This window comes from Theobroma umbraticum, unplaced genomic scaffold, assembly GCF_002168275.2.
Source record: "Theobroma umbraticum cultivar Fairchild unplaced genomic scaffold, ASM216827v3 scaffold_130.0, whole genome shotgun sequence".
Classification (NCBI taxonomy): Eukaryota; Viridiplantae; Streptophyta; class Magnoliopsida; order Malvales; family Malvaceae; genus Theobroma; species Theobroma umbraticum.
In genome coordinates, this window is record NW_018397264.1 from 5,318,199 (window position 1) to 5,332,071 (window position 13,873).

The 13,873-nt window shown below is 37.5% G+C and overlaps 2 protein-coding genes across 5 annotated transcripts; both read right to left on the reverse strand.

Moving 5' to 3' along the window:
- Positions 1-6: 6 nt before the first annotated feature.
- Positions 7-6,165, reverse strand: TZP (zinc knuckle (CCHC-type) family protein). Of its 4 annotated transcripts, none has more exons than XM_021435855.1 (6): positions 5,993-6,165; positions 4,818-4,929; positions 3,314-3,819; positions 3,056-3,226; positions 260-2,540; positions 7-174 (listed from the first exon to the last, which is right to left on the reverse strand). In XM_021435855.1, the coding sequence occupies exons 3-6, from the start codon at positions 3,786-3,788 to the stop codon at positions 69-71; spliced, it is 3,033 nt and encodes a 1,010-aa protein (XP_021291530.1). In that variant the 5' UTR covers positions 3,789-3,819; positions 4,818-4,929; positions 5,993-6,165; the 3' UTR covers positions 7-68. The 4 variants fall into 4 exon arrangements, with proteins under 4 accessions (XP_021291530.1, XP_021291528.1, XP_021291531.1 ...); XM_021435853.1 differs by having other exon boundaries at positions 5,953-6,165; XM_021435856.1 differs by lacking the exon at positions 4,818-4,929.
- Positions 6,166-9,265: 3,100 nt separating this feature from the next.
- LOC110421763 (uncharacterized) lies at positions 9,266-13,803 on the reverse strand. The gene is made up of 6 exons (XM_021435432.2): positions 13,163-13,803; positions 11,406-11,571; positions 10,687-10,863; positions 10,476-10,559; positions 9,907-9,988; positions 9,266-9,815 (listed from the first exon to the last, which is right to left on the reverse strand). Exons 1-6 carry the CDS (start codon positions 13,564-13,566, stop codon positions 9,382-9,384), a joined length of 1,347 nt encoding a protein of 448 aa, XP_021291107.2. The 5' UTR covers positions 13,567-13,803; the 3' UTR covers positions 9,266-9,381.
- Positions 13,804-13,873: the final 70 nt, after the last annotated feature.

The following is a 13,873-nucleotide window of genomic DNA, read 5'->3' on the forward strand; positions in this document are numbered from 1 at the left end:
CACAGTCAAGCTTTTATGGCTCAAAACATGTGTAGGAAAGAACGGAGATGCCTTTAAATTGATGCAATTTAGTGTCCCCATGGTCTTCCCATTTTCCTGATGTCATCATCCAGACTGAGAAACAAACTGGAGAAGAACTTCTGATTGTACAACCATTTGTCCTTTAGATTGAATCTGTAACCGCTACCTTTAAGCAAGAATCCTTTCACAGCAATAGTTAAGAACATAAATTTACCAATGAAAATGATGGTCTACTTACTTTAGGATATCTGTCCGTGACAAACGAAGCATCCTAACAGCACTGAAGATTGCCTTTGGCATATCTGAAACCTGCTGATTGATGAAATTACCCCAAGGTGTGATCTGGTTTTCTTTCATCTCAATTTCCTTGGAACTGGAAGCTACATATTTCTTATTCACATTGGTGTTTGCTCTCACTTTGTCTGCAGTAACCCCGTAATCAGTACCAGGGCCTTTTCCAGTATCAACCCCATTGCAAATTGTAGGTGAAGCAATAGCATCTTCATTGTCATCTAAAAGTTTTTTATACTCTTCAAATCTTGCATAACAATGCAGTTCACAAAGATTAGCCAAAGAAGCCCTATGTGCTGATTGATATTGACCTCTTGCGGATGTATTAGGACATGCAACAGCCCAATGATTAAGTTCAAAGCACCTAATGCACACACAAGGTAATTCTTCCAATCTACTAGATGACTTCATATTCCTTAGAAGATCTTCAATCTCATTATCTGTTATCTCTGGACAATATTGCAAATGATGGCCTTTTCTTCCACAAAAGAAACAGGTGATGGTCGAAGAAGCTGTACTATCTGAGACACCAGAAGGCATGATGTGTTTGAGGGCATCCAATCTCCTAGCAAAAAGGGAAGCCATTGCCTCTGAATCTTTTAATCTAGGGGATGGTAAAATGGTGCTCACTTTATATTTGGATTTCTGGTCATTTTGGACTGTAATTTTTTTGAAACCAATGGATGCCTCAATGTCAGTAGCACAATTCGGTAATTCTTTACCAGAACTGGTTAGTGGCTCTTCAGCACATTTCTGCCTAGCCTCCACAATCTTGAGGTTGCTAGAAGCATTAAAATTGTTCTGGGAGCAAGGTATAAGCTTCATGCAGTCACTTGAGCACTCAGCAGCCCCAGCAGCATCCTGGTTTAACAAGGAGCTAGAAGACTTGGGAGTAAACCGAGTTATCCACAAGCTCCCTAGAAGGTTGCTTTTGCAACCAATGCTATGAACTGTCTTCCTTTCAGATGGTGGGTCAGAATCAATGTTCTCACGGTTGATCGCCTTACATTTACCCAAAGAAGAACTGGAGCTTGCTCTATCTTTCTCAATTCCTACTGCCAAGTTGAATGAATTCTCATTGTCTGCAGAATTGGCCTCACTACTTCTCTTACAGGGAGATAAATTCATGGATGAAATCTTTGGCTGGGTTGATTGACCTGCTCTGCCACCAGAAATTGGTTCTTTGAACCTTTCATTTGATAGCAGAAACACTTTGCGGGAGTTAAAATTTTCTGTGTGACAGGCAATTGGAGTAGCATCAATGTCACAAATCTTGTTAGTTGGCTCAAGTCCTGTTTGATAATTTTCATTTTGTGTTGTTGCTCCTAGGACCTTACTCTTTGGAGAATATATTGACTGGAAAATAGATTGAAACCCAATGTTTCTGCACCCAGGATCTTGGTTCTTATTGTTTGCATCAAGATTCTTATCAGGACCCTCATGTGACTGTTTAGGATTTGCAACAGTAAGTGCCAAATGTGGTGTCTCGTCTTTTGATTTTAAAAATCCTTTCATCATGTTTGATATCCAGTTCATGAAGGAGCTATCTTGCTTTACAAATGATGAGGAACAAGGACTTTCATCAAGTTGCTTTTTCACTCTTTTGCTCCCCACAATCAACTCCTGCTCGAAGCCCCATCGTTTTTTGCCTGTAGAGAATAATCCAGTGCTATTACAACTTTCAACACTCTCATGGCTGACATCCTCCTCTTTTGACATCATTCCCCTAACATCTCCATCAGATAAAGCTTTTTCCTTTCCTTTTCTACTAAATCTAAGGATTCTGCTGTTGGTTGGAGAGTGTTTATCAGTCGACATCTTCTTTGGAGGTATCTCCTTATGGTGCTGAAAGTTCTTTTCAAATTCAGAAGCCGATTCTGAACCTGAAATTTTACTTGTTGCAACACATACACTATCACCTATCAGAGTCTGCAAATCATTTTCAGCAGTTGCCTCAAGTTTTTCCAAAGGCCAAAGACTAGAATAAATGCCCCCCTTCATCTTACTTTTTCCTTTTTTTTCCATTAAAGAAACTGATTTCTCTTGTTTTCTACCAGGGGATGTCAAATGTTTCTCTGGAGGTGCACGTGCTTTGCATTTGTTATAAGTATGAACTTCAGATGCCAAGACCATCTCCATTCTTGACAACTGAGTCCCACTGCCAACATCTCTGGCTTCAGGAAAGTTGAATGAAGATTCAATTCGTGCCATATCAGGTTTTCTTTCATCTGTTCAAGCATGAGGGGGAAACGGCAAAAGATCAATCCTCTTCAACTAAAGAAAGTAATAAATATATAATTTCTTTAGCAAAGGCAAAGGTAAGCAAGAATAGAAATTTAGAACGCTGTATATATTTTGTTTAGCAAAAGTACAGAAACTGCTCCGGTGTTTCGTGAAGCGCTCATGGTAAAATGTCAAGTGTGATGTGGAAAAAGGATTAAAGCAAATGGATCTAAAACTAAAGAAACGAAAAAAAAATCATTGCTTTAGCAAAGACAAAAAGAAGCAAGAACATCGATATAGAGTGCTTTATAGCTGGGGTTTAGCAAATGCATAAGAACTACTCCAGAGTTTTCTAAAGACTCATGGTTAGCATAGGATTTTTATAGTCCTGTTCCAGAATATATATCAATTCAACACCCTTTAATAGTATATCATACAAAACATAAGCTGTGAGACTTTCTAGGACATATTACTTTCTCAAGGTACTAAAAGAAGTGAAAAAGATAGCATCATCAAGCACCTAGTGAACTGGGAAAATTGTTTGCCATTGCCTCAGCTATTTCAGCCACTTGGCTATTGTTTGGACAACAGACATATGCTCCTTTAGAATCTACTAGATCATTCTTTTTGATAAGATTTTGCTGAGGTTCTCCTCCCTTTGTGCTTATCTCCTCCAGAAAGCCAGCAGTTCCTGCACTCCTTTCTTGGCAATGTTAGGGCAAAGGGAAGGGACAGATACGATATAAATATAAACAAAGTTTGTAAAAACTTAACATGCCTTGTAAAGAATTATCATTGTCTGTCTGCTGTTCATGACACAACCTAATGCCATCATTATCCCTAGCAGATTTGTCTGAATTATCTATATGGGCAACTCTAGTATTCATATCATGAGACGTGGATATGGATGTATTGAGATTTTCTTCATCTATAGGCTTGTCATCACTTGACCTTGCAGATGTATTAATTTGTTGTGGTGAAAGAATCACATCGCTCGGTCCTGCACCCCAAACAAGGGATTGTTTCTTATCAGAAAAGCTGCAGTCAGTACATTTGAGACTGGGACCACTGTGTGGAGACCAAACTAATTCTGACAGGGGGTCGGTGGTCACAAATGTCATGTCAATCCTTGAAGCTGCATTTGCACCTGCACCGAGATCATTGCTTAATCTTCTCTGAATGCTGCAACTGGAATACCCCAGTGCAAGTTCTAAATCAGTCACTGGTTCTATGTTCTCATTCTCCATATTCATTTTTGTTGGATGACCCCTTCAGTTTGCAATCCTGAAATCGCATGAGTTAAGTGTCAGGTCTTCTTTATGGTGATAACATATAGAATGGTTTCCAAAAGAACAAAATATTCACCATTCATTCACATGCATTCTCCAGAAGAAAGGTTGTTAGAATTTGAGAGAGGAATATAAGAAAATTATTCAATGAAATTTCCAGCAGCATTAATACTACTTAAAACTTGAATTGGATCTCATAGAACTAAAACATGAAATTCTCTTTAATTTGCATTCAGAACCTCAGGGGCCATATATAATTCAAGAATGCAGAAGAGAAGATATTATATGGAAATTCATTTCTCAAAAGGGCATCATCTTACAGAAGATATTATATGGAAATGTGCATGGCTTACATGATATTAAAACATGACACTCTGTATCGACATTATGCATCACTAGTCAACAGGAGGGAAGAGTAATGTTATTGTTATCTAGAATTAGAGGCATCAAGCCAAAGCAAGATATTATGCAAAAAAGACTAATTTTTGCTATGCTGGCAATCATCTGATTCTCTATTCTACTCCATATAGGACATTAGTACTGCAAGATAATGTCATAACTTCATGCATTCCTCCACCACCAGCACCACCTGAATTTCATTTAAATAAATATATATGTTGCTAAAAGGACAAGCTGCACCAAATTTTTAAATGCATTGATGAAAGCTAATGTTATCAGGAACATAGCAGGTTAATTAATAGTTTGGTCTGATAATATAGCAAGTAAGCCACCATGAATATGCAACCTAATTAAGAGAGTTACTGGAGTCATTGCAAAACATCGTGATGCAATGAGGATATGGAGCCCCGAGAAGAAAATCTAAATCAAATGCAATTCTATCATGAAAATCCAATTAAAGCATTCTGATTTCATTTTCGTAGCTAAATGGTAGTCAAAAAGCCTGACAATTTGAAGATGAAGTGGAGATAGAAAATCGTAATATTGCCCAGCATTTGGAAGCATTGTGCAGGGTAATGTTTACAGTCCTTTCACCTGTAAATTTGCATTTTAATCAACATATTCCTTTTCTTCAATGCATTCCCTAGTATTTCCACCACTTAATCCATGCATATATGAGCTCCAAAGCAGTGTGATTCCTGACACACTATTAGCAAAGAATAATAACGAAAATGATAGTGATAATGATATTAAGATGCTGCTACTGTCTTATCCTCACAACTGCATAGAAAAGAATTCTACTGAAATGGTACAAAGAGTTCAATAAATACCCAAAAACAAGATACGGTCCCCTACTCTAAAATATTTTGCTCCAAAATAGATATAAGTTGTAATGTTTGTCTATCATTAAGTTTATATTTAGTTTCTGAGAAGGGATAATTCGTTCAAGTAAAGACTGCATGTAGCACCGCAAAGCCGAAAGCAAGTCTTCATGTAGTTGATTGACCAGGCATTTGTTACTACTAAGAAAGCAGGTTCATGGAACTATGAACACTTTTGATGTAGTTTATTTGTTATTTATATTTGTCACAAGATTGGTTGGAGTTAACCTTAGCATTTTTAACATAAAATGGCTTCCGTTGAAACTCAATCCTGTAATCACTTTAACTATTGCACCAGAAACCAGTCCATTTTGTAAATGTTTCCAAAAGAACACCCTGATAACAACTTCCCCACAAAAATATCAAGTTTGATGACTGAATTACTTGAAACTCTCCATGTATTGAACATAAGAGGAAAAACAAACTAAGAAACATGAACATATAAGAAAATTACAGAGGCCAACTTCTTATGTTCATGGAAGATATCTTCCTAATATGATTCAAACTTTGCCTGCCTCACGAATGAAAAGATTCAATGCATTGAGATAAGCATGCAAAAGAAAGGGGAAGGAAGATAACAAATTATCTACTTCATATGTACAAGAAAAACAGTTATCCACTACATAAATTAACGGCACCACAACAAAGGCAGTAAAATTTATAAGTAAAAAATTCAGAAAGAAATCAAGCAAAGTTATGAGTATAACATAGAAAAACCTGAGGAAAATTAGCAAAAGAAGACCATATTATGTTCAGACAAATGCAGATTTAACAAAGAGGCAAGAGTTGAACTGAAGAAGTTAAAACCCAAAAGAAAGAAAGAAAAAACCATGAAAATTGAGAAATACCCGTGTGAGAAAAAACCCTGATCTATGGAGACCCACATACCTCTTGCACCCTAAATCTATGGAAAATATAGCTTTTCGTTTTGCAGCTTCTTTTTTATTAACACCCCTTGAAGAAGAAAAAGGAAACACTAACAAAAGTAGCTACCAAAAGAAGGAAATAAATGTATATGAATTTTGTGTGAGAAAAGAGAGGAGCTTCAGTTAAAATGACTGCCTGCCATGCGGCCTGTTGCAGCAGTTACATGAAGCCGCCTTCCAAGCTTTAACTAAGATTCTCAAGCATGAGGTTCACAACTCGCCACGTGGAGTCATGGCATGCCAATGGCACTAATCAGGACATTGTATTATCTCTTTTATAGCAAAAACAGAGGAAGCTGCTTTCATTATTAAAAGAAAACTGTTCACATCTACAACGTGCCCTTAACTTTACGATTTTCCTTTCCTGGAGAAAAAATTAACTAAGTACATACCATTCTTTAATCTGCCAATGATTACTTTTGCATTATTTTTTATTAACTCTCAAGCAGAAAGAGAGGGATTGTGTCTTTCTTTTAGCTTTTTCAAGGAGATCAAATCATCTGTTAGTATTAATTATTTAAGATTACCCCATGTTAATAAATTCTTTAATACCTGGCCTATGAACAGGACATGTCAAATGGCTCTCTTTTACTTCCCTTCTTTCCTCTCCCGTTTCTCTGCCCAACTCAAAAGTCAATTCTACATTTTCTTAGGAACATGGCTTTTCCTTTCTTCTTTCTTGGGAGGAAGGCACTACAGATCCAAGGACCATATTTATTTTTTCCTAATTCTAGTTAACAATCATTACCTGAAAACAGTGTTAATTTTGGAAAGACCATTTATGGTAAAAAAAGGTTCGGTGCTTGCATGGTATATATGGGAGTATTATTTGCAATATCTATTGAATCACAAGTTAGATTTCAATGAACAAGTTCAACACAGAAATGAGAAATCTATCACACAATTGCTCAGTTTTTCTTTTTCCTTCTTAAGCACTCAATCTCAGTCACAAATTAAACAGTTTTAAGACCGACATAAGAACTTGATTTTTCAGAAGATATCTTAAGAGGTAGATGAGCACAGCTGCTCTCACCCTTTGATTCTCATTAATTGAGTGTGGGGATGTGCTGACTAGCAAGAGTAGTAAAGAAGATAATTATAGTCCTGAAAAATATTTATGCATGAAAGAATACAAGCATTGCATTGTCGTTATCAGCATGTAAAACACATGTATGTACAATAATGCATTGTCTTCTGGTTTTCTATGATCATACTTCATCATGTGTTCATATGGCTGCATATGCATAAAATGACCATATGGCTTCAATGTATATATCATTTAGTTTCATCTCCAAATTTCATACGATAGACATATGGAGCATAATACGTTATAATAAATTAATAAAATCTTCATATATATGCGGCCTGTTTATTTACATGTGTGTGTGTGGAGTATGTGAGAACAGATAATAAAGCAATTTGACAATATGAATGATGTTGATATTCAGATTGTTCAATCCAGAGGGGGGGTCCCAATAAATTTCATTACAAGATAATAGGGTTAAGCAATCTGGAGTTTGTGGTCCAATATCCACCACCAGCCTCAAGAGTCAGGACCATCTCAACACCACTAGCTAGAAGGTAAGGAAGTGGGATGGTTACTGTCAAAGCTTAGTCTATCCGCTGAAACATGACATGAGGCATAGGAACCATGCATTTCTGATGTTGCAGAATGATCCACAACATAGGTTTCTGTCACCATAAAGGTTCTATAAAGATTGGTTCTTTTTGAAGGTTTTCCAATGATTGTGACCATCGACCTTGATAGTGCTTAGGTATTTCCCGGACAGCATATGAAAAGTAGCAATCATTGTTATTCATGGTTAAAATTAAGATCCCATTTAATTACTCAGTGCAGGATTAGCTGTAACCTGCAGCCAAGCTAATTTAAAACCATGGCCTACTAGTTGAAATGTCAAGTAAACGTGCTTCACTTTGGAATTTTCTATTCATTAAAGCACGGATTCAAGTCATCCGAATTTGTTCATGCAAGTGAGTTCTTTGTTTAGTTAAAATAGGCCACCATGAAAATGTTTTATAAAGAGTTAGATGGAGCTTGAAATTTTAGATCAACTTGTTAAAAAAGATCTTTAGCATCATTTATGGTGGAGGGTATTGGTCAAACCAGCACTATAACTGATGCTTTCAGGGGAGTAGGAATTAGGAAAAACGAGCAGCAGAGATGACAACCCAAGGTTCAACATGGCTGTGTAATCAAACAGTGTTGGCTGATGGGGTGGTCTCATCTCAAACCATCACATTTAATGTCTCTTTGAATAATACCTAATAGTCAATCATAAAAAAATAGGCAGTAAATCAATGTCTTCGGGTTGATATTAATTGGCCTTTCGAAGTGTCAGAGAGGCAGAGAAACTGAGAAAGAACTGCAAAATCAATGCTGCAAATGAGTGTTTATGATAACATGAATAATTAACCTTGTTCAATACAAGGCCAGACCCCTCTTAATTAAACAATAAAGGTCAAACCTTACTGTTTTCTTTAAAACATGGAATATTGCAGATGACAGTAGCAACCGAAGACCTCTCTCACTCAAAATTTGATGACATCTTTTGTGTCTTGTCATTGAGCAATTCGACCGCATAATGCCATGTTGAGCTGAGCTTTTTGTCAAGAATCCAAAAATTTGGACTCAAGCCTTTCCGAAAGGCATGGCCCAGCTCTTGCGTCAGGTAGAACAAAGCCAACTTTGGCAACTTTGGTCCAGTATGCTGTAGGTCGGCATGAGGATTCCAAGCATCTATACCCTACCACAAACAAAGACAACCCCTTTTATCATTCCAATTGGGTTCTTTCTATCTTTTAAGTAAATAATACAAGATCCAGAGGTACAACTATTCAGCAAGTTCATTAATCCACACATAGATGCTAGCAAGTTGGGACGCTTACTATTGCAGATGACAGTGGCAGCCTAGGGCTAGGTGAACACGTCAACCGGCATGGAAATAAGAGCATGTCGGAATCTCGCACTCTTTGAATCACAAACTGCAGCTTGGAAGCTTTAGAATGATAAGCTTGTGAAGTCCTTTGCTGGCCATTTGTTACCCGATCACATTTCGTCGGTTGAGAAGGACTAGGCATTTTTTTGACATCATCATCTGATCTGCAACGACTTGAATGGTTTTTACTAAGTGGAATTACAAACATATTCCATTACAAGGAATAACAAGGTTGGTTGGAAAAACAGAAATACATCTACTTTAATGTATGACCACGGTGGATAAAAACAGTACATAACTTATCTGAATTAATAAGAATTGATGCATTATGTTAATAAATTGTTATGGAATCCTCAAAAACCAGATACGAATACAATGTCCTCACTGGAAACTCTCACCGTCGGGCAATTCTCTGCCCTGCTCCAAGTAACAATGCCTTCCCAATTACACCCGAGTGAAGTCCAAAAGCTAGTGCCACAGTTCCACCCACAACGATCCACTTCCAATCTATCCCACTATCATTCTGCCTCCTAATAACCACAGTTTGATCTTTTTCATCTTCCCCCAAAATGGGACAAAGAGAATCCATGATCTCATCAGAAGAAATTTTTGTGGTAATCCTAGCCATCTGTGCGCTTCTAGACGGGGAAGTGTCTGTTTTCCTTGCATTCTGGTATGCCCTCATGCCAGAGTGCAATTTCTTTAAAGCTCCCCACATACCATGACGAAGACCCAATCTTGCCACATCTTTTGGGATCCCCATGTCTTCATAATGGACAAGAGTAACCTCACACGCAGAATGCTGTCCATCTCCTTTTCGGGACTCCACTGCATCACAAGTTAGATAACGATGTGACTGTCACTTGCAATGTCCCAAATAATGTCGCTAGAATCAAAGGGTTGACTGATAAAGACTTACCAGCCCTGATAACCCAACTCGAGAAGTAAAGCTCCACACGCCTTGGCTTGTCGCACTTCTGCAAACCAGGGTATGGCACCCCCTGGAACATTATAGCTTGAATGTTAATGCTTTTATCACCCTCATGCCAAAAAACACACCGCATTAGATATAATAATTTACTTAATCCAGTATTTAAACCATCAAACACAAACACTCATGTGACATTGAACAGGCTCAAGAGACTGGCCATTCGAGCATCTTCAGAAGCATGCTAGAAGAATGCATGAGATTATGCAAAACACAAAGAGATCCAGAAAGAATACTACATAAAAATTAGTCTAGGTAGATTTACTTATTGTCATAATAAATCGTTAGTCATCCTTTCTACCACTATGGAAATTCCAATCATCTTAAACTTTACAGAGATCGAACCTACCACTCCTAGTCTCCACCCCCCATGCCCTGCCTGCTCCAACCCCCCTTTATGTAGCAATACCACGAGGTCCCCTCACAGCAACTCCATAAGGAGTATAGATTTACTGAAAGTTAACAGATCAAACTAAACACCACAACATCATAACCTGTACCTTTGTCACACAATAGTAAGTCCTTCCAGCCTCCCATATTCTTCGACCAATTATGTATTCTCGGTCACTGCAGAAAAAGGGGAACTGCCAAAAGATGGAAATAAGTCAAGGTATGCAAGACCATGTATAGTCTGGAAAAAGATATGTGCTTAAAACTTATGGCACTGAAACAGCATTAAACAAATTTATATGAACCATTCATTCCATCCACCTTTTTTATCCAGTGAACAACCGTTGTCCCTGTAAGAGGGCACTCCTTCAAAATTTTGACATATGCAAGCATAGGATCCCACTTCGGTCGAAACTCATCATCCCAGAAGAAATCCCTAACCACCTCTGGAGTTGCATCCTCAAAGACAGTTCTACTACGGAGAACTGCAGGGCCACTCTGGTAAACAAAACCACCATCAGGTAGCAATAAATGCTGCGGTCTATGCAACCATCAGGTTTCATATAATGTATAATAATACATGGAACTCCATCTAACACAAACAAAAAACAGAAATGGTAAAGTATCATGTAAGCCATCTGGCATTTTGTATCCTTGGAACTAATAACCTGCAAATTTTTTGATAAATAACAATAGCTTAAGTTCAGCCAATAGTCAAATGCTAAGTGACTAATGGAATATGATGCCCATAAGATCTCAGGAAATGCAGTACATAATACCACAGAAAAGAAACTTCCAGGAGAAAGCTGGAAAGCATTCAATATCATAGGAAAGCAAACTGCAGTGGATCTCCCAAATTCCACCCAACCTTCTTTCTCTCTTAGAGAGATAATAATAAAAAAAAAACCATCAGCAAATTTCTTCATAAAACTATAATGTTGTATGCAGCAATTTTGACTTAACAGAGTAAGATAGATCCTACAAGTTTTCATGGGCACATTTTATTATAGGGGAAGAACATAAATAAATCAGAAACCTACCTCAGGTTCAAGGCGCCATGCTTGGTAAGACATATTTGGGGTAGTCCTTTCCATCATACTTTGCCATTCCATCTCCCTATCCTTCCCTTCAAATAAATGTAAGAGGTGCGCTAAGTCATTCTCTGTAACAATATCCTGCTCTCCTTCTTCATCTTTACTGCTGAGGCTGTAAAGGATAAGATAAATCATGAATACACTCATGCATGAAACAGCATTAACCTTGCCAGTAGTAACATAACAAGGTTATAACTACTGCAACAATGAATATAAGCTAGATTTAAAAAGAAAAAAAAACAAATTCTGGAACATACAAAAATAACCAGAGAATTACAACCAAAATTTAAAAGCATCCATGAAATGCACCTTACCTTGACTCAGCAGCTAAGGGAGAGGACGATGGAGAGATAGAGAGTTTGAATGGAAATTCCATTTGATAATAGTCAAATACGCAAGCACTTGCAAAATAACAGGCAAGGGGGAAAAACTCTTAAGAATGTAGTCAAAACTTGTTAGTAACTTATATCAAATCACTCATTGCTAGTAGCTATAACCATTTAGGATTTTTTCTTTTCACCAAACAAGCTCTACAAATGAAATGTGACAACTTTTTTGAGCATTAAAAGCTTATCAAGAAAAAACTACAGATAAGTATGGTAGGCATCATCTGTCAATACAGATTTACTGAATGTGAGCCCAGTCTTAAGTTCTAAAACACTGACATGATAGATTCTCAATGGACCCATAAATGTACCTAAGATTTCTACGTTAAATCCTGATGTAGCAAAGTAATGAAACATGTTTTCTACAATAATTCAATTCTTTTGACCTTAACCATGAGTATCTACCAAATTTGTTCAAATAATTCTGCGGGCTTCCATACCAGTTCCATCAAATAACTTAATGTGGTATATTTCAAATCATATATACACTTTTTTTTTTTAAACTATTTCCTCAAAAGTTTTAGTTGCTCTCTTCCTTCTATCTTAAGGATGATGCTAAAATATTTAACATAAGACTTGAGCACTTCTATCACCATTTTTGAACTCTGTTCTGAATATTGATGAATTTCATGCAAACATCTTTGAGGCATGCTAAATATTAAACTGCATACTAAATATTGACACATATTAGATAGAATTCTCATAAAACTCACTTATAGAGCCCCAAACTTGGAAGGGCTAATCCATACTTAACTATCTACTAGCTAAGTGTCAAGAACAATTTTGCATTAGTAACTTGAACCCTAAATTACCTGCATTAGAGTAAGTTTTAAGGGAAAAACAGTTACTTTAACAACTAAACAAAAGGTTTAAGAAAGGTATCTCCTGACGTACAGCAAGTCAATATCTTCTACAAAATGCATAAAAAAAAAAAAAACTATCCTGATTCCTAACCATCTCAAATATTCATGTTCTTCACATATATAGTTCGCAATCATGGTAATTACAAAGGCGCCCATATTAATGACCATAATGCTTTGAAGTTAATAACCTTAAACCTCGCTTCCAGTTCAATGTATCAAAAGTTTTCTCATAGCCCCATTTTCATAATTAGGTCAAATTTAAGCTTAATTAGAAAGCCTAATTCATATTTACCTTAAAGCAAATCATATGAAATTAATGAAACGGACGATCCACCAAATACGCAGAGATTCATCCAAAATTCTTCAACGATAATAAAAAAAATTGGAACAAAATATAGAATTTTTATAATTACATAAATACAACAAAAAACTAAATAAGTGTACTAATACTAACCTAACAGCATCAGCAGCTCCTTCCTGCGAAATCCTCGCAGCAGGCGACGATGACCGTGGCAACGGAACGGCAGAATTAGAAGCCGAAGCAGTTGATTTCTTGGATCTCCCTTTAATAAAGTTCGTAAAAACCGTGCGGCAAACAGAGAAAGCGGAAAGGGCGGTGAAGGCGAGCCAGAGTCGGCGAGCTCCGAACCCGGGAGGGGCGGTCCAGAGGAACCGGAACTTAGACCGGAGACCAAGAAAAACCAAGCTGGTCCACCTAGGACGCCAGGCCCAGCCGATCACGAGCCCGATCATCACGGCTAGCCATATCGGCACTGCGCATAGCAAAATGTCGACGAATGTTTCGGTAATCGTAGGTTTCTTCAAGAACTCCATTAGATCGAAGAACGTCTCGTCCATTTTATCGCGAGAAAATAAAACAATTTCAGGGGGTGTTTTTCTTTATCGGCGAGATAACAGACATGGATCTACCTCAACGGGAGATCCAGGGAAGAGCATTTCTTCGGAAAAGAGGAGAAAACTAGGAACGTGTTTTGTCATTTTTATTTTGATTTATTTTGAGCGGGGGTTGGCTGTTGATTGGAACAACCTAGATATGACGTGGCGGTGTGAAGGCCGTTGATAGGTTTGGTAACGTGAGTTGTGGCGCGTTCCCGAAAGTGGAGAGGGGTTTTATCGGGGGTGGAGTGTACGGGAGGGTGGGAGA